This window comes from Rhodnius prolixus, unplaced genomic scaffold (assembly GCF_049639745.1).
Source record: "Rhodnius prolixus isolate KJV_2025 unplaced genomic scaffold, Rpr scaffold_2, whole genome shotgun sequence".
NCBI lineage: Eukaryota > Metazoa > Arthropoda > Insecta > Hemiptera > Reduviidae > Rhodnius > Rhodnius prolixus.
This window is the reverse complement of record NW_027411592.1, coordinates 30,716,750-30,742,519: the sequence shown is the minus strand read 5'-3', so window position 1 is coordinate 30,742,519 and position 25,770 is coordinate 30,716,750. Positions and strand designations below refer to the sequence as shown.

Here is a 25,770-nt window from a genome sequence, read left to right as displayed (position 1 = left end):
ATCTAAGGATAGCCAGCTGCACTCAAACCTAAACCTACACAGAGCAATAATTCTTTCCCATAACCTGTTCAAGGATATGAAGATTGCTATTAACTAATAAACTATTTTTTTTTTCTTATGTTTTGATAAGTTTTAATCTTCCGTAGAACGAAATTCAACAAACCATCTAAACAAATAATACGATGGAAAGAGAAATGCTCATTTAAATATGAGAACTCAGAACTGACAGTTGCGATAAACAGACTTTAGCTAATAGCGTGATATGTATACCCTGGATGGCATGCTAACACTGTTAAGGCAATTGACAAGAAACTAAGTGACAGTCACTAGATTATTTTCAAGTAACTACGTCAAATATCTGTTCCTCGTTTCTGTGAAGTCAGTTCATATTGACTAATTTTTTTTTTGTCCTTCGTTATTTAATGTATTTATTGATATAGCAATATATGATAAAAATAATAATTATAATAATCACAATAAAATAATATCTATTGCAAGACGATGAAGAATTAGATATTTATTATTGATAAATCTTTTATAGCAAATATTTTTAAGTATTTTGTAGCGATATTTGACCTAAGAGACCGTACACAGTTTTTGAGAATCACGGTACTTTCTCTTATAAAAGTTAAAGGAAATATACGTTTGAAACAATCATCTTTGTATATAATTTCCTGATTTAAAAATAAGACAACTCATTCATGGAATTAAAAACTACAGACAATGATGACCATTTTTTGGGGTGCGCTTTAAACTCAACGACGAAGGCCAATAATAACCTTTTTTTTTTATTTTACATTAAATACAGTTAAATCTGTGCTTTGATTGATTTTATGATCGATCCAGGATTCTTAATATTTACAAATAATATTTAATTAGATATTTAGTTCCTTTTTTGAAGTTTAAATGCTACCACTGCTTTTTGTTATAGAATATTTAGACTAAATGCAAAAGAAATGCAACATTGAGGGTGAGTATAATGTTACCTTGACTTCACTTAAAGCAGACTCTCTATCACGTGGATGACCTGACCAAATCTGACTAAAGGAAAGGAACATGCTGTGAGTTCAACGAAGTCTCTCAAGGGAGTGCCATTTATAAGCACAACTTGGCTAATTTGCAATAATCTTGCATGTACATTTATTCAAATGCACTTAAGTAGATGTCATTAATTACTCTAACCATATAAACTTTGATTACATGAACATGCAATTATTTATGTAAAATGCTAATTTGTTCTTTATCTATTTCTCTTAATTTTAAATTATTTTCAGTCAACTAAGCAGTATTTTCGAAGAGCTGTCAAATCTAGGTTAGGACAAATCATGCCAATACGTGCCAAAACAAAAATGTATTGGTCTAACTTTTGGCCACCTCCAACCTAGAATTATTGCACTTCTAAACACTCCTAAATAATATTTGAAATGAATGTAAAAGGTATAAACTAGAAAGAGGTAGGTACGATTGTTATTGCAAATCATACATAGTTTGGAGCATAAGGCAAATAGAATAACCTACTAAAACGTTTAAACCTTTCCAGTGATTCGTAATTCTGTCAGCCTTATAATGGCCTAAAGAGCGTGAAACAATATCAAACAGTGTTTTGTTTTCTCAGAAGAAACATCAATGTCTGGTGCAAAAAAAAAAATTAATAAATAAATAAAAATCTAAAGTCCTAATTTTGCAGCTGACGTTCTGTCCTTTAAATATCAAAGTCACGAGCAAGGTGGGAACTGAGAGGCCCAGTTAAATCATTATTTATTAAACAGCAGGTGACTCTTCATTTGGACCGATGGAAGCAAAAGGTTGCTGCCGAACCCGCTGCAAGAGATTTGCAAAAGCCGAGTTGAGAAGGTAGGAAGCAGTCTTAATTAAAAAGAACTGAAAGTTTATCTGGGTGCAGCCTGTCCACACATGACCGAGACGTCAACAGGATAAAGGATGTCGAGAAATGAATGAGACACTTTCAAGGTTATCTCGCGGAACTTGCAACTAGAGTGGCTCTACGTTTGAAATCTTCAGAACTACTGGCTCAAGAATTTAAAGTGTTTATTTACAGTTATTTTTTGTTTACTGAAATGATACGTAATAATGGGCTACCCAACATGAAGGCTTCAGGAAACAATTATTAGATACCTAAAAGAAGAGGGTGAGCTATTAGATTACAGACCAATAACTTCTGTGGTTGCAACTAAAATTAAAAATCACCTGCACTCCAATATGCCATGGTTTTAGAGCAGGGGTGGCCAACCCTAATGATCTTGAGGGCAATTCATTATAAGCCTGTGGGCCGCTTATAAAATTAAATGAATATCTTTTGGATTAGACCCACTACAAAAACTTCTTGCAGTAAAAAATCAAAACAGAATGAATTATTATTGTTAGTATTATTATTCATCAAACATACAAACATAAATTATATAATGACAATTATGAGATGCTTGAATAATATTTAATTTATTCAATTAGTGAGATTTTTGTTTCTCAACTCTTTCCGTTAAATCTAGCAAGTCTATCTCAATGCGCGTATTACTCAATGCACAACTTAATTGATGTTAAGTTCGAGCATTTGTCTATTTTATTTTATTTTAAATAAAGAAACGGATCAATAATCCAATTTTATAATTTACAAAAATAACAATAATACAAATAGTTTAAAAAAATTGTTGACATCTAGCTTTATTTACTAATTTTTGTACATCAGTGCCAAAGAAATCGAAGTCAAAATAATTGGCTGTCCGCTTCATACAAAAGATAGGGGAGTAAAAAACGTAATTATGTTTGTACGGTACATTGAACGGAGAAGAATTTCGTGTAGTATGGGATGAGATATTAAAAGAAAAATGTAAGGACAGTCTATTTGAGAATGAATTGGAGATTGCAGAGAAAAGAGAGGTCGTAATAAATTCTTCTGGTAAGTGGTTCTGGCAAGTGGAGGAATATTGAGAGTGAGCTGTAGATCGGAATAGATAACGTTTTCTTTAGGGATTTTCAAGCGACAAGCCAGCAAACCACCGAAAGAACTTGCTTGCCTCAATAGAACTCCAAATTATTGAACCATATTCAAGTTGGGTCTTACAAGGGTTTATATACTGTGATGTAAGAACGGCTGACAGAGAAATTCCTCGTGTTCCTAAATACAAACCCAAGCATTGGTACAGATTTGCTTCTGATCCTATTCATGTACTCCATAAAATCCATTAGAGTTGAATGTGATGCCCAAATCCTTTACTGACGATACCCTAACCAGCAAAGAATCGTTCAGCGTATAGTCATAAGCTGCCTAATGAAGGAAATTACACAACACTTGGACAAGTTCAGATCTAAACAGTTCTCAAGGCACCACGAAATAAGGAATTCAATGCCTTTTGTAAGTTTCGACATTCATGCGGGGATGAGATTGACAAAAATAGTTTAAGGTCGTCCGCAAATAACAAAAAAGAAGAATCATGGAGATTGTGCTAGATGTCATTAATAAATAAGTTAAACAGAAGTGTTCCCAGATGAGTACCCTGAGAAACCCCAGATAGGACAAGAAAAGGAAGTGATTTAAAAGATTTTAGATTAACTATTTGTGTTCTTCCAATCAAATAACCCGAATCCAAAGAAGAAGTTTGCCATGAATGCCATAAACAGAAGCTTTTTCTGAGATAGAAATCTTCGCGAGCAAAATACAATGATTAACATGATCAAAAGCCTTGGCAAAGTCAGTGTAAACGGAGTCAAAAATGGGCGTTATTAACAAAAGAGTCAAAAGTGTATTTTTGATACGTGAGTAGAATAGTAACAGTAGAACGACCTGACAGAAAGCCATATTGTTCAGATATTAATACAGATTTTACATCAAATGAAAGATAAATATTAACTATAATTTCAAAAATTTTTGGAAAGAATGATTGAATAGAAATAGGTCGGTATTCTTTATATCATGTTTATCACCAGATTTGAAGATTGGAGTAACATGGGATAGTTTCTTCATTACCGGAAAACAACCGATTCTCAGAGACTGGTTGAAAATTATATGGAGAAGTTTCAGAAGGGGATAGACACAATTTTTTTTATATGTATTGGAGGTAGTAATGAGGGTATTTTGGATTATTACATAATCGGCCTTTTTTGTTGGGTAAATTTCATTTTCGAAAAAAGCATTCGCAGGTGAAAGTAGATCCAAAAGCGCTTACATTTTGTGCCAGATTTCTCAAATTATAAAATTTCTCTTTTGTGACGTAGGTATTAAAAAAAAATTTTGATTTTCAAAGAAATACTTCAATTCGAAATATGAAGGAAATGTAAAGCTCCCAAACTTTATCACCTTATACCTGTATTTCATTCAAAAATACAGCTAGAAATTTGCAATTTAAGTATGCAATATGTAAATTATTTTCTTAACTAAAAAGTTACCCTAATTCTACTTCCATTAGTGTTTCTTATGAGCATATCCAATGTTATAAATGTTATAAGCGCGATTGCACATGTCCTAATTACTTTCTCTTACTCTACTAATTAACAGAATGTATTGCCAACGAGCAGATTTTCGATATTTTTTTCATTTGAGATAACTAAACATCTCTTAAATAAGACATTAATTAGGAAATTACTTAATTTAATTAGACTTCCTCATTGTGAACAAAACTAATGGAAAATAGGAGAAGACTGTGATTGAGGAGAACTTGTTTTGTTTTTTTATCATTTTATAAAATACCACTAAAATATTTGGTGCAATAATACGAGTAACTTATTCTTACAACAACATTTGGAGGACTACCGTTAAAAAACTGTTATTGTTAAAATAAAACTTATTTGAAATAGAATAAACTAGTTATACTAGTTTTGACTTTTGGCTGTGATTTACTTGTAAGGTAGGAAAAGAATTATTTGGACTATCCAGTTGCTATTCATGTTTTTTAATAACGACTAAAAATTCATTTCTTAGCATTTGTAATAAAACATTTAGGGCTATTGCTTTATACAAACTTCTTATTTTTATTCTTAAACTACAAATCAAGAAATAGTAAACTTTGTACATAGAAGTCTATAGAAGTACATAGAATGATTTTGCGAAGATAGTAAGTTTTGCCTTTCTCTGAAATATGAATTACAAGGTTTATCCTTCTCTTTTTTATTTTTCTAATATGAAATAATAGTAATAAAAAAAATTAAATTCTTTATGAGCTGATTTTATAAAGCGTTCATATATATAAATATATATAAAACTCTATTAAATATAAATTCAATTACTGAATGTCTGTCACTCAAAATAATCACATGTATATCATAAACATTAAATAATAATTTCACTAGCTTTAATTTAAAGAATTAGTACGAGAAGCAATTTATATTTGTTTTTATTTGCAATATGTCGACAGAAACTGGCACTGAAACTATTGTATTATTATCTTCAATTTGATTGATAGCATTACATTTACGTATAAGTTCAATTGATATTCAAATAACGTATTAGAAAGAATATAAATAGAAAAAGTTTTACCTGACATATTATGTCTGTTTCGACGGACATTTGCGGAAAATAGATCACAAATATAGTTTTTACTAATGGTAATAAAAAAAAAATCATGAGGTAAAGTTGCACCAGTCACGCTGGTATCGACTTTATTATTGTGGGTATAACTTCCATCACGGTACCTCTTATTATCGAACAAACTAACCCACCTGATTTTATAAAATATTTTTTATAGTTCTTTCTATGTGGGTGCATTAATTTGATTTTTTTCATAATTAATTTTGTAAAAATCATGCACTCTTCCTTAATTAAGATAAATCAACAAAATCTGGTGTAAAATATTCAATCAACATTCTCTTACTGTAATAATTACAATTGTATAAGTTTTTTTTTTTTTAACTTTTACTTTAATCTAGGCAACAATCCGATTTCAAAAATGGAATTGTTACTACATTCTCAAGTAATTTAAATATTCTCAGGCCTCAGATTCCCCAAAAAAGTCTTATATTATTTCTGGAAAAAATTTCAAATTATAGATTTGATTTTTTGCAATTAATATTATTAATATCAGCGATTCTGTTTTCGAGGTAATTCCATTAACTTCAAAAACTTTATTATAATTTCACACCAAGAAAGTGATTTTTCTCGAACTTAGAATTCTTGCAATGCTTCTTTTTATTTATAAAGGTTGCTTCATAGCTAAGCTTTAAATTGAATTTTTTTCTAGAATCCTCAAACATAACTTTTTCATGAAAAAATTATTTCATTGCAAATGACTGGCCTTGGTAAGTAAAGTGCAGTTTAAATAAAATGTTGCAGTCAATTTCGAAATATTTGCGAAAACCGATGGTACATTAATATCTACTATATTATGTATAAATAATACACACTTATGTACACGTATACAAAATATTTCTAATTACATATAAATCTATATTACACAAAATAACCGTTTTTTTTTTTTTTGCTTAGAAAGTTTTATGGACTAATGTCTACTGCTTGATGTTTGCAAACACTATGCTGTATTAATCATCCGACTGTATCTTGAGATTTTCTTTTGAGCGAAGATAACAGAAATCTTCGACCTGAGAGGATTTTTCTCTAGGAGCTGATATTATCTTTTTTAGATAATTGTCAGTTTGGATGTCCGACAGAATCTGGCTGAACGTTTAGGTCCAGGTTTAGCTTTTTAGGTGCAGATATCAAGTGCTGTAATGGAGCTTTGTGTTTGAAAGCTTTCGAGTTAAATCACATATAACTGCTTGCCCAACGTATCCTCTAGAGATGTCATTGTCTAAAGCCAATTCTATTCTATTTTAAGGAAAAAGGACGTATTTTGTACTTTCAGTACTTAATTTTATAGTTAAATTGTGGGACATTGGACTCAATTTACGACTTCTTATTCCTTGTTAAAATTAGCAAAATTTTGGATAAAAGGAAAGTGCAAGTTAGAGTCGCAAAGGGAATGGAAAATTATAAGAGGATATTGCATAAAAATGATTATTCAATGCTAAATTTATTTACTTTTATTAGATGTTTATTTTATGCGCATTATTTTTTTAAAAAAAGAACCGTTACCCACGTAATTACAGTATTATCTTGCTCGTTTCTATCATCACAATCACCTGAGCATTTTTTATAAACTGCATAAATTATTTGTAAGCAAAAATAATTGTAAATTTCAACTTTACGAGGGGAGATTCAAATTTTTTGTTATCATTACAATAACTTGTTCGATATTCTGAAATAATTCGGAAGTATCAATATTTTTTTATACTTGTACTTATTCAAACTTGCTAAAGTGCTAATTTGAAATAAAACTACAAAACATTGAATAATATAATGAATGAATTATATTGTGAATTTATTACTAATTACTTAATTATTAATCGTCTGTACTAATAACATTCACGTTTGGACATTTAATCGATATACAAGGTGATCAGGCTCTTAAATGTCTATAAAGTATAAATTGATTGATATTCATCAATCACGACCAAGATTGGCCGTCCAGCGCACATATCGGTCAATCAAATTTGCCAGTTATATCGGCAGAGTGACAATCTTGATTGATTAGTATAGTATTATACTAGTGAGTATTGTAATAATTATTCGCATTTTGTAGCACATTGGACACAATTTATGACTTTTTATTCATTGTTAAAATTAACAAAATTTTGCGTCTAAAAAAAAAAATTGAATTAGTAATTTAAAAACAATTTTCCAAATGTTTTTTTGGACGATTAATTCTCATTTGTACAATTTGTTTTATATATGTATATATTTAAAATTTGCATAACATTCAAACAACTGAAAACTGTAAACCAGTCTATGATATCCTTAATGACAATTTCCACATTATTATTTTTTTCCTCCAGTACAGAATTAAATCAATTTTTGTTAGGTGCACATTTTGTACCTGATAATTAATTACAAATATATTTATTCTACTGTTTCATATGATAAAAACTGAGGTAAATTGATGTTAGTTTATTAATATTAATCATACTTCAAATACTTGTTAGGTTTGATTCCGATAGATCTATGCCTTAGATCTTCTTCTGACGAACATTCCTATCCAAGTGCCTTTTCTTATTTTGCAAACACTTTAGTTGCTCCTATTTTCTTTTCCTTACTCTTCCTTTCTTTTTAGTATTTCTCTCCAACGTGCTTTCACTATTTATTTATTTCTTCTATTTTACTAAACATCCTTTGTTATATGAATAATTTAATTTATTTTCCACTTCAGTATCCTTTTCATTGCTACAGCCTTTCAAAAACAACTTACTGCTAAATTAATTTAATTCTGTTTGAGAAAACTGTATCCCTTTACATTCTTTGCTAGTCCTTTGTCACACTGCTTTCCATACTTTTCTTACAGTTTTAACTTATCCAAATCCATTTTCTTACTTTACATCATACATAAAGTTGTTTAATTTTTAATATCCTCTGTATAAACTAATTAGAACCAAATGTGATCGGAATCATAATCGACAGCTCCTTGCATCTAAAATTTTAGTAGAACTAATTTAGTAGAATTTTAGTATAAATCACCAAGTGATTTATTTGGTATTTGGTCCAGAAATAGTCAGCTTACTTTTAATTTATCACTAGCTGCAGTCATATTCTGGCATGTCGTAAAATCGACTAATCTGATACTACCACTTTCGTTACTTTGTTCATACAAGGTATGTCTACATACGAATGATTTCATTCTTAGTCAACTATTGCGTTTAGATTGTTTAGATATAGGTTTTAAATCATGTGGTGGAAACTGTCTATCTTAAAACTGATACAAAATCTCCACAAAAGGGGCATGAATATATAACTAACGAAACATTTTGATTTCAATCGGATATTGTCTCATAATTATTGTAAAATTTAATATCCTACATATGGCTTTATTCTTACAAACAAATATCATCCAATTTTTTTAAGCAACATGGAAAAAAGGCAATTTCCTATTTAAAAGTACCCTCTCACCATCTAATGTCTTGAAATGATTCTATCCCATACCGTACCTATCTAACTAACTCAACCTTCAAATTGTAAATTATGAATTGTAGCTCTAATTTGTGTACTGATTTTGCCTTGGGTAAAAATGTGTGCTGTGCCTTGTATTTTTATGGAAAGTGCGCATATAATGTACATTACGCCTGTAGAGAGTACAGATCTGCCAAGGTTTCAATATTGAATTTATTTAACTCCTCCACGATGAGAGTATAAGAATTCCATAGGATTTAAAATACAACCCTTAGAAAGTCTGTTTTCTTAAAGTGGAGAATCTCTTTTATTCAAAAGAAGAGACTATTGATGAGCAAACAATACCGTGACGAGAATATCAACATCAAAAAACCATTTTACTTCTTACTTTATTTTCTCTTCTTAATTCATGGATGTGTAAAACATAATTAGTGGAACAAAGCCACTGGCGGTATTCGTTTTTAAAACATGCAGGCAGAACAATATATTTATAGCACTGGCGCTGAACACACCGGTGCAAGAGAAAGAACTCTGGAAGTCTGGACAGCAAAGTTTACATTTCAAAAGAAAAACACCGCAGGAAAATGTTCTTAGAAATAATTAACAACAGTATAAAGAATTCAAGATTATACATGCCATTCAGAACTGCAGCTAATACTGTATTTCATTAAATAATAAACAAAAATGAACTTACAATTGATCCAAAAAGTTTATGCAATTTTTACGATATGAAAGTTAACAAATACAATGAAAATATTATGGTTCATTTGTACAGCTTATCACCCAGTTTTACAGAAATACGTAACAGATTGGTTACAATGTAGATATACTCTCTTAGGGGTCAAATGATTTAATTACGAAAAATGTTTTTATTTTTTATTTTTGGAAGTGAAGATGCTCACGTCCACAAAGTTCAGAATAGAACACCGGTAACATCAATAATCTAGTAAATAGGCCCAAAACTACTAGACCTGACTACCTAAACAAGCGTCTGCACTGTGCTGGATGGCCAAATGGATGAAGTTCACCTCAGCTTATGTGAGGCGCAACAGAATGTAAGAAAGGATCAGCAAGGACATTATTTCAGGCCCAAGCCGCACTTTACTCGGCTGTGAGACGTCGAATAGCCAAAATGGCCAATGATATGGGCTAGTTAGTCAAAATACATAATTATTTTAGTGAACATTATAGAAAAGATCAACTTTATTAACGTATTATTGATTGATTTTTCTATTTTTGCTTAATCGAAGACAATATAATATTTGCTAAGTTAATCATTTAGCTGGAGAGAAATGACTCGCCATTCATTGAACATTCATTTCTGGTTACTAAATTGTCACTTTAAGCTTTATTGTGACTATTTTTTCTTTTTTTTAATTTCATTGCTTCACTATTTGTACATTGTACAAAGACTAATCACAGTTTCATAATTTTTATTTGTTCCAAATTGAAAGAAACTTTAAATTTAGCATCTCAGCTCTTAATGTTTCCCCCATACAATAAAGTAAATATAATTAATTATATTGTTTTACACTTAAAAAAATAACAGGCGATTCAAAGCACCTTAACCCGTCACATTAGTTTTTTTTTGTTAATTTGTTGCCCTAAATTACTTACATTTATTCATAAAAATTTTTGTTTACTTAAATGAATAGTTTTTGTATTTAACATTTTTTAATTTTAATATTTCGTTCCGCCCATTAAATAAGTTTTCTTTCCAATCCAGCCCGGAGACAAAAACTGTTGGCCACGCCTGAGGAAATAAACACATTTCGCATTAATTATTTTTTGCAATTTTGATTTATTTACATGATACGCAGTATAATACTTTTAATTACTAGCGAATTGTTGACACAACTGATCGAAATTTCATTATAATAAACATCAATAATCGTATTAAATATTAATAACAAACAGATTTAATGTGTGTGTGTGAAATATAACCCGCTGTTGATCCTAACTACGTGATTTTTATAAAGCTCTGTCCTCATTAGGATAGCTGAATCTACAATTTAAAAATTATAAACTACCCCATTAACACCAGAAGTAATATTAACAGGAAACCATACTTTTGCCCTTTTTTGGCTAATAAATAATCATTTATAATTTTTTAACAATTCGCTTTACTTTCGTACACACAAACAATTTTGCTTTAAACATATAAATTAACAGAAAATCTTACTGCCATAACTTACAATGTGATGTCTAAAAAAAATATAGGCTTATTCCTAAATTATATAAATAATAAATTAATATTTGGCAATAATACTGAATAGTTTAGAAGTGAATTCTAAAAAATAAAATTTACACTAGTGATGTGAATACTTCTTAAATAAAATTGGTTAGTCATTCATAAAATAATAGCAACCAACCCACCGAAAGCCAAAATTAAAATAAAATGATCTTGAACATGTATATGTATACAAATGTAAACACTTCTTTTTTTTTTTTTATAAAAAATAAATTTGTCATGGAAGTTTTCAATTTACAAAAATTATCTTCCTTGTTTCAGCAACCATCATACAGTGGACTGCCAAGCTGTACCAAATCCTGCTGCCGTGTCCGAATCAGAATCTTGAGGATTTTGTTCTGAAAGAGGTACGGCCGGATGTTGCTCAACAGTTGATGCTTTTAAATTGAAGTCTTGTCCTCTTTTTGATTTGCGTTTTTTTATTGGTGCCAATTTAGGAGGTGGCATCCTTTTGTGATCTCCCTGTAATTTATTTGGTAATCATTTAGTTATTTAAAGAGAGAGAGAAAAAAGTTTTTGTAATAATAAAATAGCATAGACAAACACAAACTGTAATTATCTTAAATAAGATATTTTTTGAAGGAATATTTACTTTCTCGTTGAAAAATAAACTATAACTGACATTAAGAGTTAGCTGAAATGCAGAACTAATATATTTATTTTAAAATATTGTAACGAAGTTGACCTGGGCGGAGAAGAAAGGCCTAGATTGTTCTAGAGGTTGAACGACCAAAGTCAGTAACAGGCCGCCACTGCATAAACAAAAGGGGCGGTATCTACTTGTGGCAAAGAAGAAAGGCCTAGATTGTTCTAGGGGTTAAGCGACCAAAGTCGGTAACAGGCCACCACTGTGTAGACAAAAGGGCCGGTCTATACATGAACTAGAAAGGAAAGGGGCTAGATTGTTCAAGGAGTTAGTGACCTGTGTAAAAGCCAGCTAAGAGAAAGGCCTCAGTTGGGGTGGTGGCATATGTGTTTCCCAGCCAGTGATTGACAGGTGAGAGTGAGACAGCCGGAGTTGGAGAGAGACAGAGAATGGGAGGAGGCGGCTCACAGCTGAGGTGGTGGCAGTATGTTTTCTCCAGCCAATGAACATCAGGAGGGCGTGGAAACTTATGCTCAGAGAGCTGGAGGAGGGCAGTCCCAGTTGGAGGGAGGCACGCAGTTAAAAAGGAAGCAGACACAGCTGGAGAAGTCAGTGTTAATCGAGTTTCAATCAAGTTTTAGAGAGTTTTAGTCAAGTTCGGAGTTAGTGTTGAGAGAGTCAGTGTTGCGGAGTGCTTCAGTGGTAGCTAGTTGGGCAATTAGTCAGTTGATGAGTAGAGCTGTGTTAGTGCAGCTGAGACTAGTGCAATTCGGTGCAGTGCGGACCAGTGGTCAGTCGGGGAACAGTTTTGTGGCGTTACGAAGTGAGTAAGTAACAGTAAACTGTTGTGACTGTTGTAAATGGTGACTGTAATGAATAGCGTTAGTTGCTTGTAAATGTTAATGTGAGTAATGTTAACGTGTTAATAAATCAGGTTATTACTTACAACTTTAGCGAGTTTTATTAGTTAATCAAACCCACATATTTAATAACTAGTGGCAGGCACTAGTTGTGTAAGTAAAGTTTTTTTTTTGGGAAAAACTTTACATTGGTGTCAGAAGTGGGATCTAGTAAAACCGCTAGACGAGTAAGTGTTGATTTTATTAGATCGGGTAAATTGCTGGAAGTTCTAGAAAACCGACGAGTGTTGTATGCCCGTGAGTACTAAGAAGCCCAGCATGGAAGAGTTAATAGCAATGATGAAGGAGATAAAAGAAGATCATAGGAAGTGGAAAGACGGAATGATAGAAGATATGAGAAACTGGCGGAACGAGATGAAAACAGGCCATGACGGAATAAAAGGTGAAAAGGTCCAAGAAGCAGACAACATCCAAGAAGAAGACGAAGGCAGGAAGGATGACGCAGATAGCAGGTCGGAATGTACAGGTGAACTTGACCAGGTTAAAGGAAGAAATAGCCTTGTAGAAGTTCAAGAATCTGCGTGGTCAAAAGAAAGCATAGGAGCGCTGGAAAACTGCAGCGGACAGGAAGAGCAAGACCGAGGTAAGAGTACCATTATTGTTCAACCAGGAGTGGAATGGAGCCCTGAAGCGACCAGGGAGGAACAACTTCTGGGTGAGGACACGGGGCCTGTGCTCAAGTGTCAGAAGGAAGCGGTCCGGAAAGTGGTCCCCAGCAGTCGGGAAGTACCGAGCTACTGTGCCCAGCGGAATTCGCTCGCCATTGAAATGGGCATTTTGTCGCGAGACCGGAAAAGTGTGGACAGGAAAGAAGAGGAGCTGTCGGGAATTCACGAAGGTATCACCGGGAGTCACCTTGGAGTGAAGAGGGCATGGGCCAAGCGGAAGCAGCGGTTCTCTTGGGTAGGCTACCAGGAAGATGGTGCAGACTGGGCTAGTCGGTGCACCGAGTGGGTAGCAAGGAAGGGACCCAGCCGCGAAACCCATGGTGCCCTGAGGCAATACAAGGTTGGAGTTCCGTGCAAGAGGATAGCCATTGATATGGCAGGACCTTCTCCTGATTACAGACGAAGAATGCGCTGTAACCTGTTTGCGATGGACCACGTCAGTAAGTGGGCAGAGGCACACGTCTTGGCAGATCAGGACGCGTCAACGGCAACTGCAGCAACGAAGGGCTACAAGATCCTCGGCGTCAGGAGGACAAGGTCGACGTCGCTACACCCTCACTCTGACGGCATAGTGGAGCGAAGCTACAGGACTCTAGGCGGCCATCAGAGGACTTTGAGGAAAGATCAACAGGAGGACTGGGCTAAGTATACACCTCCCATGACGATGGCGAACCGATCGGCAGTTCAGGAGACCACTGGCCGGACACCTGCTAGCGTTGTGTTCGGTAGGGAGCTTCCACTCCCCTGTGACATTTTATTAGGCAGCCTGGAAGCTGAAGAGTCGGACGTGAGCGGCTACGTTGCGGACCTTTGCCATAAGTGGAGAGCCGCACGTAGACAGGTACACGATAGAATGAAACAGGAGGGTGGCCGGACGAGGACTTTGTATGGCAGGCAGGCCATCGGAAGAACGTTCCAGAGAGGTGGGAAAGTTTGGTCGTACAAGCGTGTCCGCAAAAAGGGAAAACCTCCTAAGTTGCTGGGTAGGATCTTACACCACTGTCTCACGGCTCAACGACCTGGTGTAACGGATTCAACGCACGCCCAGATCCAAGATGAAGGTGGTACACTTGGACCGATTGCTGCCCTACATCACGAAGGAGACTTCTGTTCGGGACGAACAGTTCTAAGAGGGGAGCAGTGTAACGAAGTTGACCTGGGCGGAGAAGAAAGGCCTAGATTGTTCTAGAGGTTGAACGACCAAAGTCAGTAACAGGCCGCCACTGCATAAACAAAAGGGGCGGTATCTACTTGTGGCAAAGAAGAAAGGCCTAGATTGTTCTAGGGGTTAAGCGACCAAAGTCGGTAACAGGCCACCACTGTGTAGACAAAAGGGCCGGTCTATACATGAACTAGAAAGGAAAGGGGCTAGATTGTTCAAGGAGTTAGTGACCTGTGTAAAAGCCAGCTAAGAGAAAGGCCTCAGTTGGGGTGGTGGCATATGTGTTTCCCAGCCAGTGATTGACAGGTGAGAGTGAGACAGCCGGAGTTGGAGAGAGACAGAGAATGGGAGGAGGCGGCTCACAGCTGAGGTGGTGGCAGTATGTTTTCTCCAGCCAATGAACATCAGGAGGGCGTGGAAACTTATGCTCAGAGAGCTGGAGGAGGGCAGTCCCAGTTGGAGGGAGGCACGCAGTTAAAAAGGAAGCAGACACAGCTGGAGAAGTCAGTGTTAATCGAGTTTCAATCAAGTTTTAGAGAGTTTTAGTCAAGTTCGGAGTTAGTGTTGAGAGAGTCAGTGTTGCGGAGTGCTTCAGTGGTAGCTAGTTGGGCAATTAGTCAGTTGATGAGTAGAGCTGTGTTAGTGCAGCTGAGACTAGTGCAATTCGGTGCAGTGCGGACCAGTGGTCAGTCGGGGAACAGTTTTGTGGCGTTACGAAGTGAGTAAGTAACAGTAAACTGTTGTGACTGTTGTAAATGGTGACTGTAATGAATAGCGTTAGTTGCTTGTAAATGTTAATGTGAGTAATGTTAACGTGTTAATAAATCAGGTTATTACTTACAACTTTAGCGAGTTTTATTAGTTAATCAAACCCACATATTTAATAACTAGTGGCAGGCACTAGTTGTGTAAGTAAAGTTTTTTTTTTGGGAAAAACTTTACAATATTGTATATTAACAAAACATATACACGAAATGTATATAATATACAACAGATACAAAAAGGAGAAAAGTGATCTTTGGAAGAAATGAGCACTCTATTTATCAAACTTTCTGCTGAACTTCAAACAGGCCGATTTCATGGAGGAGAGTGACTTCATTAAAATCATATCACAATAAAGTTAAAATGTTTCTCTGCCCTTTTTTCACTATCTCAAATCTAACAAACCCTTGTCAGTAACCTTTCTTTCTCACAGTCAACTTCAAAAATATTTGTAACGAAATTGTGTTAACAGCATACACGCTTCTCTTATTTCTCTACTATAATTTAGAATAAGGTGTGACACAAAAATTTTCCCACACATAATAAAAGTCGATTCTTTAAAGCATGGTTTCAAACTAAACTAGAGGGCCCGAGGTAATTTTTTGTGGCCCACGATGTTCTGAATTAAAATTAACAGTACGAGGAAAGCTCTGGCAAGTTTTGGGGTAAAAAAGAATAATTTTAGCTTTACAAGTACTTTTAATAAAATAATTGTTTAAATAAAGGCAATGATGTAGTGTTTTAATTATCCTATCAACATTCCTGTATCCTCACTTCGGAATATAAATTTAACAAAATTTGTAAAAGTGATGTGGCCCGCGTGAATCTTGCCTACTGCACCAAATGGCCCGTGTTTTAATTGAGTTTGACATCCCTAAATTAAAGAAATGTAGGTGCATATTTGATCTCAGCAGAGTAAAAGTTCTTGAATAAGCTTTCATTATTTGCCAGAATATATGCAGTTTCTTTGTATTTTAATAAACTAGAAATTTTTCAAAATGCAATTCTAAGCATTCGATTTTAATCATACTTGGATTTTAACAATGGTTTTTACCAGTGTTTTAATGGAATTATATTAGAACTGATATATCTAAAAGGACTCAGTAGCACTTTTTAGAGATAAGGTTTAACCTTGCAGTTATAAAATTGCAGCTGCGAAGGTGAATAACTTCCATATATTTTAACTTTGTACAATTTTATTGCCGCACCCAAAAATGCAATAAATTTCTTTCTATAAATTCTTTTTTGCTGCATCTACCACTTTAAGAATATGGTAGTAAACTTCAAGTTTCAATTCTAAGCATTTAATGGTTATTTACTTGCCTGTGGCAGATTGTCTGCGGAACCCCAATGTTTATGCAGTTTATCAGTATTGCCGACACCTAAGAAATTACTAAAGGCTTCAGTTGTCCGTTTCACTCTCACATTCAAAGAGCCAATCCTCAAGAATCGCAGATCCTTCTCGGCTGTAAAAATAGATTATATTAGAAATGCAAATACTTCAATAGAAAGGTGGCACACTACTGGTCTAAGGATCTGCTCTAAGAGGCCTTGATCTTTATTAGACAAAATTCCTATATTTGAGCGAAATTCTATAGTATAAAACATAAATTCTTTTTGATGCGTATTTTGGTGCAGGCACTATTGTTTTTAACACCATTTTCAACAGCTGACATACTTTTTAGACCGAATAGGAATTGGAAGTTAGCTCATAAATGAAAGCACCCGAACAGAAAATTAATCAAAGCTCTCAGTAGGAGTCTAAATTTAATAACACTAAGTAAAAAAAAGTAATCGTCTATTTCTTCAAGGGAGAGCTTGGCGTGCTTAATTAGATGTCGAGGACGGGGGCCGAAGCACATACTTTATTATTAATATTTTTTCTAACAAATAAAAAGTAGCTATTTGATCTAAAGGAGGTTCCATCACCGGACAGTAAGCTGAATGAGGCTCCTAGCAAGTAACAATCTATGGATAGGCAGTGAATTCGAACACAGGGATCTCTTTAAGGCAGTCTACTGCAAGAACCTCTAAGCTTTAAGCTCGTCCCTATAGATAGTATTGTTCTTATTTATTTATTTTGTCTAGTTTCTAACTACTGTCCTTTCTGCTAAATTATTAAAACGTATGAAAAAATATATTTCAATATTAGATGAATATTTAAACATACTATCCAAAACAATACTAATTCATACAATAGAGAAATCTCTATTTTTTGTTTTTTCAGGCGCGCTTTATGTCCTCTACAGTTTAGCAATCAGATAGTGAACAAATTACCATAGAAGAAAGTTTATAATTGAATTATTATATAAATTAAAAAATGGTGGTTACCTGCGTGCTTTTTCCTCGCTTTTATTTCTGAAAATATACAAATATTATTAGATCCTAGATTATTAACGTTGTGTGTAAAAAAAAAAAAAAAAAAAAATCATCAAAATGAAAATCTACTTACTGTACATAGAATTAAGTTTTATCATTCAGTGTAGGTTAAATTTTAAACGAGATTAATTTTGGTTAATCAATAGGTAAAAATATAAAGAAAGTGAAAGAATTCTATTCTTGATTTTGCAATAATATTTAAAATTCAGAATTCAAGAACATACATAATTCTTTGAAGAGACTCCATGCAGTAATGCGTACAATAAACAATATGAAATAAAATTTAAGGAAATTGTAATAAAATTATATTAACTACATAAATAATTTTATTATTTTTTTAAAATTAATAATTATCATGCATCATTATGAGTAAACATGCAAAAATTCAAGATTTTAATAATTTTGTCAGTATATTTTTAACAACAGAATATAGAATATATATCAACTACTTGCCCTGGAATAACCAGCAAGTCAATTCCTAAAAAAAAAATAATTTCAACCTTTTATCATTCAGTCAATAAATAATTTACAGTTTCAAGATTTTATCAAGAGAATATATCTACTACTTGCACTGAATAAACTCGCAAGAGATTTCTAAAAATAAATATTTCAATTATTATCATGGTTATCCGAATAGATATTTTTTTTTTTGTGTACATATAAATAGCAGAGAAGTAATAATGTGCCCCTTTACATGCAAATAACTATTTCTGAAAGTACTTTAACATTGATATGAAATTATTTCACCACAAAAGCAGCAATATTAAAAATAACAGATTGCTGTTTACATCAAAATCTACATAATAAACATACAATAGGTAATAAGACTTCCATCGGCGTTTCAGATTCTAAAAGTAAGAACTGTGAAAATAAGGTATGTAGAATCTAATCTGGTGGTTAATAAAAAATAAAAATACACTTGAATTTATATTATTTTTATCTTGGTATTTTTTTTTTTTAACGAAATGAATTATAGAATAAATTATTCTAATCTACCAATTTTTGGGAGATAGGAGAAAATAATCCGGATTTCATAAAATCATTCACAGAATAAATCCACCCTTGCGCAATCAATAATTAAAATTATAATTTAAACTATTTAAAATTTCTCGAAATAAGAAATTAATTTTTTTTTTTTTTTGGCGCATCAACAGCTGAGGTTATTGGCGCCCGGAGCTTTTTCCAGTGCACTGCCGGCCTCCGGACAGTGTTCTCTCGTTACAGACAACACTGTCCATCACCGGACAGTGAGCTGTAAGAAGCTTCTAGGAAGAGAAAATCTAAGGGTCAGCTGCTGGATTCGAACCCGGGACCTCCGCGTGGGAGTCCAGTATGCCAACCTCATAGCTAATCCCTTCCCTTTAAGAAATTAATATTTATTAATTAATTTTAAATATTCTATAATAAAAATAATAAGACAGATTATTAAAATAATTTCATAACAAGTTTGTAAATAGAGAAAGCATTCATAAATAGAAATATGAAAGCCATTTTCCCAATATTAACAACATGCGTGCTCCTAAGGTGCAAATACAATAATAAAAAATAGCGAGCAATTGCTCATATTTCAAGACTAGCTAACACAATGCAAAAACTCCATCGTTGTAACACAGCAAAGAGCATTTTGTTCTTGGAGTTCCTGACTACCTAGCTATGGGATTATTGGATGTTCTAGCGGAGGTAAGAAGAAAGGATGGTGCCTATATGACGAAGAACACTCACCTGAGGATGTCCAACCATATTACTATCAAGACTGAGCGTTCATTAAAGACGTAGGTATAACCATATTATTACTTCCTCACCAAAACAGGTAGTTTATTCATAAAACAAGGCTTAAAATGGCTATGCACTTATATTCGCTGATTTCTATTTAGCGAGTGAATTTGAGGGGTGTCGTGTAGATTGCAACACTAAATAGCAAATGCATGGGAAGTATTAAGGTATCTACAGTTTTATTTTCGATCTATTTATAGTGATATTGCTTTAAATTTAAAAAATTATATTTAACAAATCCTATTTCTATAATTGTACACGCTAATGGAAACAAATAAATTTCAAATAAACAAAAAGCCAATCTGTTTGAAGTCCATCAGCAATCTCTCCCTCCCGTCTACTTTTCTAGTATTTAAATCTTCTTTAGGACTAATTCTTTAAAAAGCTGAGTCTTTAGAAAACAATCTGGATAATAGATATTTCGTTAAAGGGGCACCTGTCATTTAGCTTAGACATCTGCTTTCATCAATAGCCTGCTTGTCATTGCAAGAATTCATCCATCTTTTTTTTGTTTTTGTTTTGTTTCTTACAGAAATTTTCTTGAGAGAAGCGTACACACGCACTTTCTACTAAATAAAAAAATATATTACAATAGTAGAAACGTCCAAAATGAGTAGATAAGGAATATTTTCCTTCCTCTTGAATTTCGTTTAACTTGAGCCAAAACTACATTATTATACGGGATAGACTAAGTTAACTTAACACAGACCGGAATGCAAAGGGTGTCCCATTCCTGGCGTAACTAGCAGGTCACATTTCTGAAAAAACGTTCAGCAATTAGCGTGCAAGAATACACCATTAATTAAAATTTTTTCGGCATTAGGTGTAGGAATTTGGGAACTCAGCTATTAATTAAAATAGAACAGTTTGTTTGTCCTTAAATTAATACCATCACCAATTTGTGAGATGGCAAAATAAAAAAACCTAGAAGTTGCACTGATCTTGTTTCCTAGATTCTAACACATTTCTATTTTCGGAAATGGAAATTTAAAGGAAACCAAGGGGAAAATTAAAATATAAAGTAGATTTCGAAAACTATGACTGGAGTGAAGCCTGGACAGATATTAACAGAACTCCAGATTCCATTAAGGAACAATAAATTACAAGAAAGCTATTTATTTTCTATACATTTTAATGCCCACAGTTATTGCTACGCCCCAGTAAGAAGCAAACTGGAAATATTTTTAAAATAATTCAAAATGTAGTAAACAGGGGGTACATTGCTGGTTGTGGTTGAATTCCGTGCTTCTACTGTGCGATGTTATTTCAGAAACAACTTCTACTTAACTTTTCTCTCAATTTTACAGCAACAAAATTATACACAGTATTGAGTATTGAAGTCGAAATATTTTTTTACGAAATTTTTAAGTAATTTATTTAAGCATTGAATACCGAATAAACTACTTCGATATTTTAAATGTTGCACTACAATTGCAAAATAGTCATTGAATTTCTTATTACAGCGAAGTATTTGTAGAATTTACTACAATACACATTCTAATCATTTTATTTATTTATTTTTTTAATAAGGAGCAAATAAAAATATTTTCAGGTAAAAAAAAAAATGAATTATGTTACCTGAGCCCCAAAAAGTAATCTTGTGCTTAAGTTTCTTTATGCTCAGAAGACACAAGCTTAGAACGACAAATAGAATCCAAGGATTTGCCCTGCCACGGTTTAGACTCTGACGATGGATGAAAGTGGAAATCACTTAGTATTAAAGGAAAAAAAAAACTTACAGGAACAACTCAGGGATTTATTACGGATTACATCACTTGAAGATGGTCTTTTAATACGTATTTAATGAATCATTACATGCAAAAATCAATAATTTCAATAATAAATAAGCTAATATTTACTAAACATTGAACAACTGCTGTTCATTCGTAAACCAAGACTAGGGTTAACTTTAATAAATTCAATATTATCTACCTACAAATGCTCTTTGAAGTGTTTACAAGGTGGAGAACTTGACTCAGAGAGATCTTGTGTAGAAGTTGCTAAAGATTGTTTAGAATGACTTCTACGCAAAATCTGTCTAGATAATTGTGGACTTTCCTGCACAATAATTTGTTTTTCTGGGTGATAAATTAATAAATTTAGCGTGCTTAGAAAAGAAGGTCTCTTCTTAAGCTTTCTAGGCCCAGGCAAACTTAATGCTGCTCTATTATTTGCGCTTGATCGTTTCTTTCTGGCAGCAGCTCTCATACTGTAGTACTCACTTCTGAATGTGTCTGCTGATATGGATGTACCGCTAGTCTTTTGATACTGCCTCGGCTTTCTACCGCTGTAGTCCCTAATATTCTCATCTGCTTCTGTAAATAACAAATCGTTTACTAAATTTTAATTTTAATGATTGGCTGATTTTATTTTATGGGATGGAATTTTTATGGAAATAAATTCAAGTTCCTTATGAACTCTATCAGCATATAACCGTTTTTCTTTCTGCAACTATTGGTTGATTTCTTTATCAGAATTCTTTCTGAAGAGGCTTTTTGTAGGAGACTGTACTTGGACTTTAAATGAGTTGAAAGATAAACAAGTAAACAGAGGCTCCTGCACTTAGGGGTAAAATCTCCCTTAATGAAACAAAATAAGTTCCTCCAGGTCCACAAAAAGATAAAAAGCTTACAAGGGCCAAAAGAGGCATCGGCGCCCTCCCCACCATCAAAATTATGCAAGCAAATCTCATCTAGCATAACATCAAATGTTGCTCAACAAATCAGTGAGTATATTTTCAGCAATAGGTTAGATTTCAGCATGATTCCAGAGCTTTGTTCCACGGATTTTCTTATCAGAACCGAAGGAAAGAACAAGAGTTGCATCGTCTGTTTAGCGTACTTCCGTACGGTACTGATAGGAAGAAAAGTATACAGCTGGTTGCATCAGTGAGACGCCCATTAGCGAAACAACAAAAAGGCTGTCATTGCTTGACCTTTTCATTGATGAAGTTTTGCAGGTGGCCAACACTGGTCTGGAACCATATGACTGCTACGAGGAGATCTGCTTATGGAAATTCATAATTAACTGGCATCTATCAAAGGAACCGCCACATTCTAGGCATATTAGATTCGACATTCTCATTCCACTTCTACTAAACTTTATTTACGAAATTAAATATAAAATTGAAATTGCTTACTATAAACTTTAATTAGCTGGGTGCAAACTTCTTCGTGTCCAAACTGCGTCGCGAGGTGAAGCGGTGTATAACCCTGAAACATATTTCTTTAATTAATATTCAAATTTATTTATTAGTGGAAATGTGATTTACAAACAAATTTTAAAACAAATTAATAAATCTATATATATAAAAATGAATGTGTGTCTGTTTGTTTGTACTCGATAGATTCAAAAACCATACATCCAATCGCCGTGAAAATTTGGGAAATTATTAGGTATATCCTCGGGTAGGTTTTTGCAATTTTTTTTTAAAATCAGACTTGGGGCTCTAGGTGCTCCCGAACAAATATCCCAAAAATATCAAAATAACATTTAATTAGTAATATTTGTTAAAAGTGTAACCATGAAAACCATGAAAAACAGTTTTTTGCAATTATTAATACGAGAATAAATTATACCGAAAATGGTGGAAAATCCATTAAACTAAAAGAACTCAACAATACTATTGACGTTGATAATCGTTGGGTAGTACCATATTCTCCATTACTACTAAAAACGTATTACGCACACATAAATGTTGGGTACTGCAATTCAGTGAAAGCGATAATATATTTGCAAATATGTGAACAAAGGAAGCGATATGGCAGTGTTTGGAGAGGAAAATACAACTGCATCTAACGATGAAGTCACCCAATATCAATTGGGACGCTACATAAGTAGCAATGAGGCCGTATGGCGTATTTTATCATTTTCCATTCATGAGCGATATCCAGCGGTTGTTCATTTAGCAGAAAATGGACAGCGTGTGTATTTTACATCAGAAAATATACGTGCAAGAGCAATGTCACCACCTCCAACAACATTAACTGAATTTTTCACATTATGTAGAAATGCTACCTTTGCAAGGACACTACTGTACTCTGAAGTAGGGATAATTTTATTGTTAATTTTCATTTCGATGTATTGTATACATTTGATCATTAATAAATTATGTTTGAGGTATCAAAACTGCCTTTTTGTTAAACACAGCAACGTGTGAACGGGTACAGCTAGTTAATTAACAAAATAATAAATTGTAGTAGCAAGTAACCACAGGTTTAGGCAGGATAATGGCCCCTAACATTTGATGATGGTCAAAGTTATTGTTGAAAAACAACAAGGGAGGTTCTTGGGAAATAGATAAACTGATTGAATTAAAAATTTGAGAGTTGAAGCCTCAACTGAAGTATCTGTTAATTGGAATTAAGTATATGCCTCCAAAGAAAGGCCAAATAAAAAACGATTTAATACATTTTGATTGGATCAAAATAAATCCATGGCCAATTGTTTCAGACTTAATAATGGAACTACCGTTAATCACCTAACGTAAAATCAGAATCAGATTGGCCACTACTCTCTCTCTGCAATTAATTTATGTTAACAATCGCTTGGTGTTTTCTAAATCCATGAACCGGTGATATTTTATTTAATGGTTCAAAAACAATCTTCTGGAGCAGCTGTTAGACACGAGATTTCCTGTAATTATCGAAATTTTGACAGACTATTCTACTACTAGATAACCTAAGAAATAGATTCTTATCGCATCAGTACTAATCAAAAGTTGAATGAATGAATTTAAAATTCCACTAACTATAACTTGAAAGTCGAGCCTAACTTCATATGTTTTGCACACCACTTATTACAAATGGGCACTCGAATCACTGTTTTGTATTTTTAAGTTTTCTCATGCTTTAACAAATAGTATTTCATAATATATTAATAAAATATAATATATTACAGCTGTTAACTAATGAATCAATTGGCTAAGAATCATAGCGTCAATTGTGAGGGAGGTTGTGCTGTATTGGAACTTTAGAACGATACTCGAGTTTCTAAGTACTCACCAAAACAAATACATTCTTCGAGGAAAATGTTCAAGTTAAAACCTGTGAAAGTGTAATTATTAAGCATTTTTTTTTTTAATTCGCAACTAAATTTTGCTAATTAACAAGTGAAATGCAACCGGAATGGGGAAAGGGCCATTACCACCCACTGGTGTCACTTCACTGTTTATTTATTTTGAAAGCTTAAAGTAAATCGCGAAGACATCTCCACTTCAGGTGGTTTGTTACTTAGATTAATATACTCGTAGAAATACATCCGATTAAGGAGTAAGGGTGCCTTTCTTTTGTTTGCAGAAATAAAACCAGGCAAACCTGGATCACGGAAGAATAGGATTTGGAGGTCAATATGTTTACAACAGCTAACTTCTGCAGACGGAAATAAGCCATGCACTTCCTACTGAGTAACAATTCTGTATTTTGCATTATTATTAATAAATTAAGAATTGTTATTATTATAGATCAATGTTTATTCATATATTTGGTACAATGGTCCGCATTCTCGGCCCGAGATCTGTAATTAATAACTCTTAACCAGCCAAGTACAGTTTAATCCTCAAGAACAAATTGCCAAAACCAAAAAAAGAATGTAGAAGTCGTAGGTGGTCATGAGATTTTAAAAGACGGAGACAGTGACTAAACTCAACCATAATATTTCCGACATCCATTTGGTTAACACATTTATAAGTAGTGAGAAATATATACGAACGAATGTTGGAAGATGCTTTAGGTTTAGTGTGTTGTCTAACGTCTCACATAGTCTAGTGGATAGGATTAATGGACTGGCTAAATATAAGTTACTCTGCTTAGAAATCTGTGGCTGTCATCGAGGCTATGGCAACTCGTCCTTAATTAATCAACACGACAACTATAGTAGTGAGTTTTCTTGCTCATCGCCTTCATCGTACAACCAGTCCCAGACACCCTAACACAAGGAGAAGATTTGAAAGAAAGAAGTTATTAAAGGAGAAAAACACAGAGAATTCTTAATATTTTGACATGTGTCGCACGTTGTGCCCACTAAATATGGTAACCTACGTATGGAGGTTGCAAGTTTTTTTTACCTATGAAATCATACATGTATCAACAACCTTACATATATGTACATCTGTGTGATTCTCAGCTAGAGGTATTACTAATAACTAACTTGTTCACTTGGTTTTTTTATATTATAAGAATTAAACTAAAGTCACACTGCTTCGACAAGAAATGTATCTAATTTACTGAATCTGATGAAAAACAAACACCAAGCGAACTAACTTACTAATTTAGGAATTATGTTTTACCAACTTCCACTTATTTGTCTTCATCTCAATTCACTGCTT

At 33.4% G+C, this 25,770-nt stretch overlaps 1 protein-coding gene and 1 long non-coding RNA gene across 3 annotated transcripts in view; one reads left to right on the top strand and one right to left on the bottom strand.

Moving 5' to 3' along the window:
- Positions 1 to 11,591, top strand: part of LOC141449464 (uncharacterized) — a 20,874-nt gene extending 9,283 nt beyond the window's left edge. The window contains exons 3-4 of the long non-coding RNA XR_012455523.1: positions 932 to 1,061; positions 11,457 to 11,591. This is a non-coding gene — a long non-coding RNA (uncharacterized lncRNA). The remainder of the gene's footprint in view (positions 1 to 931; positions 1,062 to 11,456) is intronic.
- LOC141449461 (uncharacterized) lies at positions 5,762 to 25,770 on the bottom strand. 2 transcript variants are annotated; one of them, XM_074118941.1, is made up of 7 exons: positions 25,736 to 25,759; positions 22,585 to 22,657; positions 21,668 to 21,760; positions 18,126 to 18,150; positions 17,625 to 17,651; positions 16,613 to 16,759; positions 5,762 to 11,653 (listed from the first exon to the last, which is right to left on the bottom strand). In XM_074118941.1, the coding sequence occupies exons 3-7, from the start codon at positions 21,752 to 21,754 to the stop codon at positions 11,463 to 11,465; spliced, it is 477 nt and encodes a 158-aa protein (XP_073975042.1). In that variant the 5' UTR covers positions 21,755 to 21,760; positions 22,585 to 22,657; positions 25,736 to 25,759; the 3' UTR covers positions 5,762 to 11,462. The 2 variants fall into 2 exon arrangements, with proteins under 2 accessions (XP_073975042.1, XP_073975041.1); XM_074118940.1 differs by lacking the exon at positions 18,126 to 18,150 and having other exon boundaries at positions 25,732 to 25,770.

Excerpts from the sequence above, each read along its gene's own strand:
- LOC141449461 (XM_074118940.1), bottom strand. The coding sequence starts at position 25,755 with ATGAAGACAAATAAGTGGAAGTTG. Across the intron at positions 17,652-21,667 it reads ATCAGCAGACACATTCAGAA|AAATAAAAGCGAGGAAAAAG; the intron begins GTGAGTACTACA and ends GTATATTTTCAG. Across the intron at positions 16,760-17,624 it reads AGCGAGGAAAAAGCACGCAG|CCGAGAAGGATCTGCGATTC; the intron begins GTAACCACCATT and ends CTATTTTTACAG.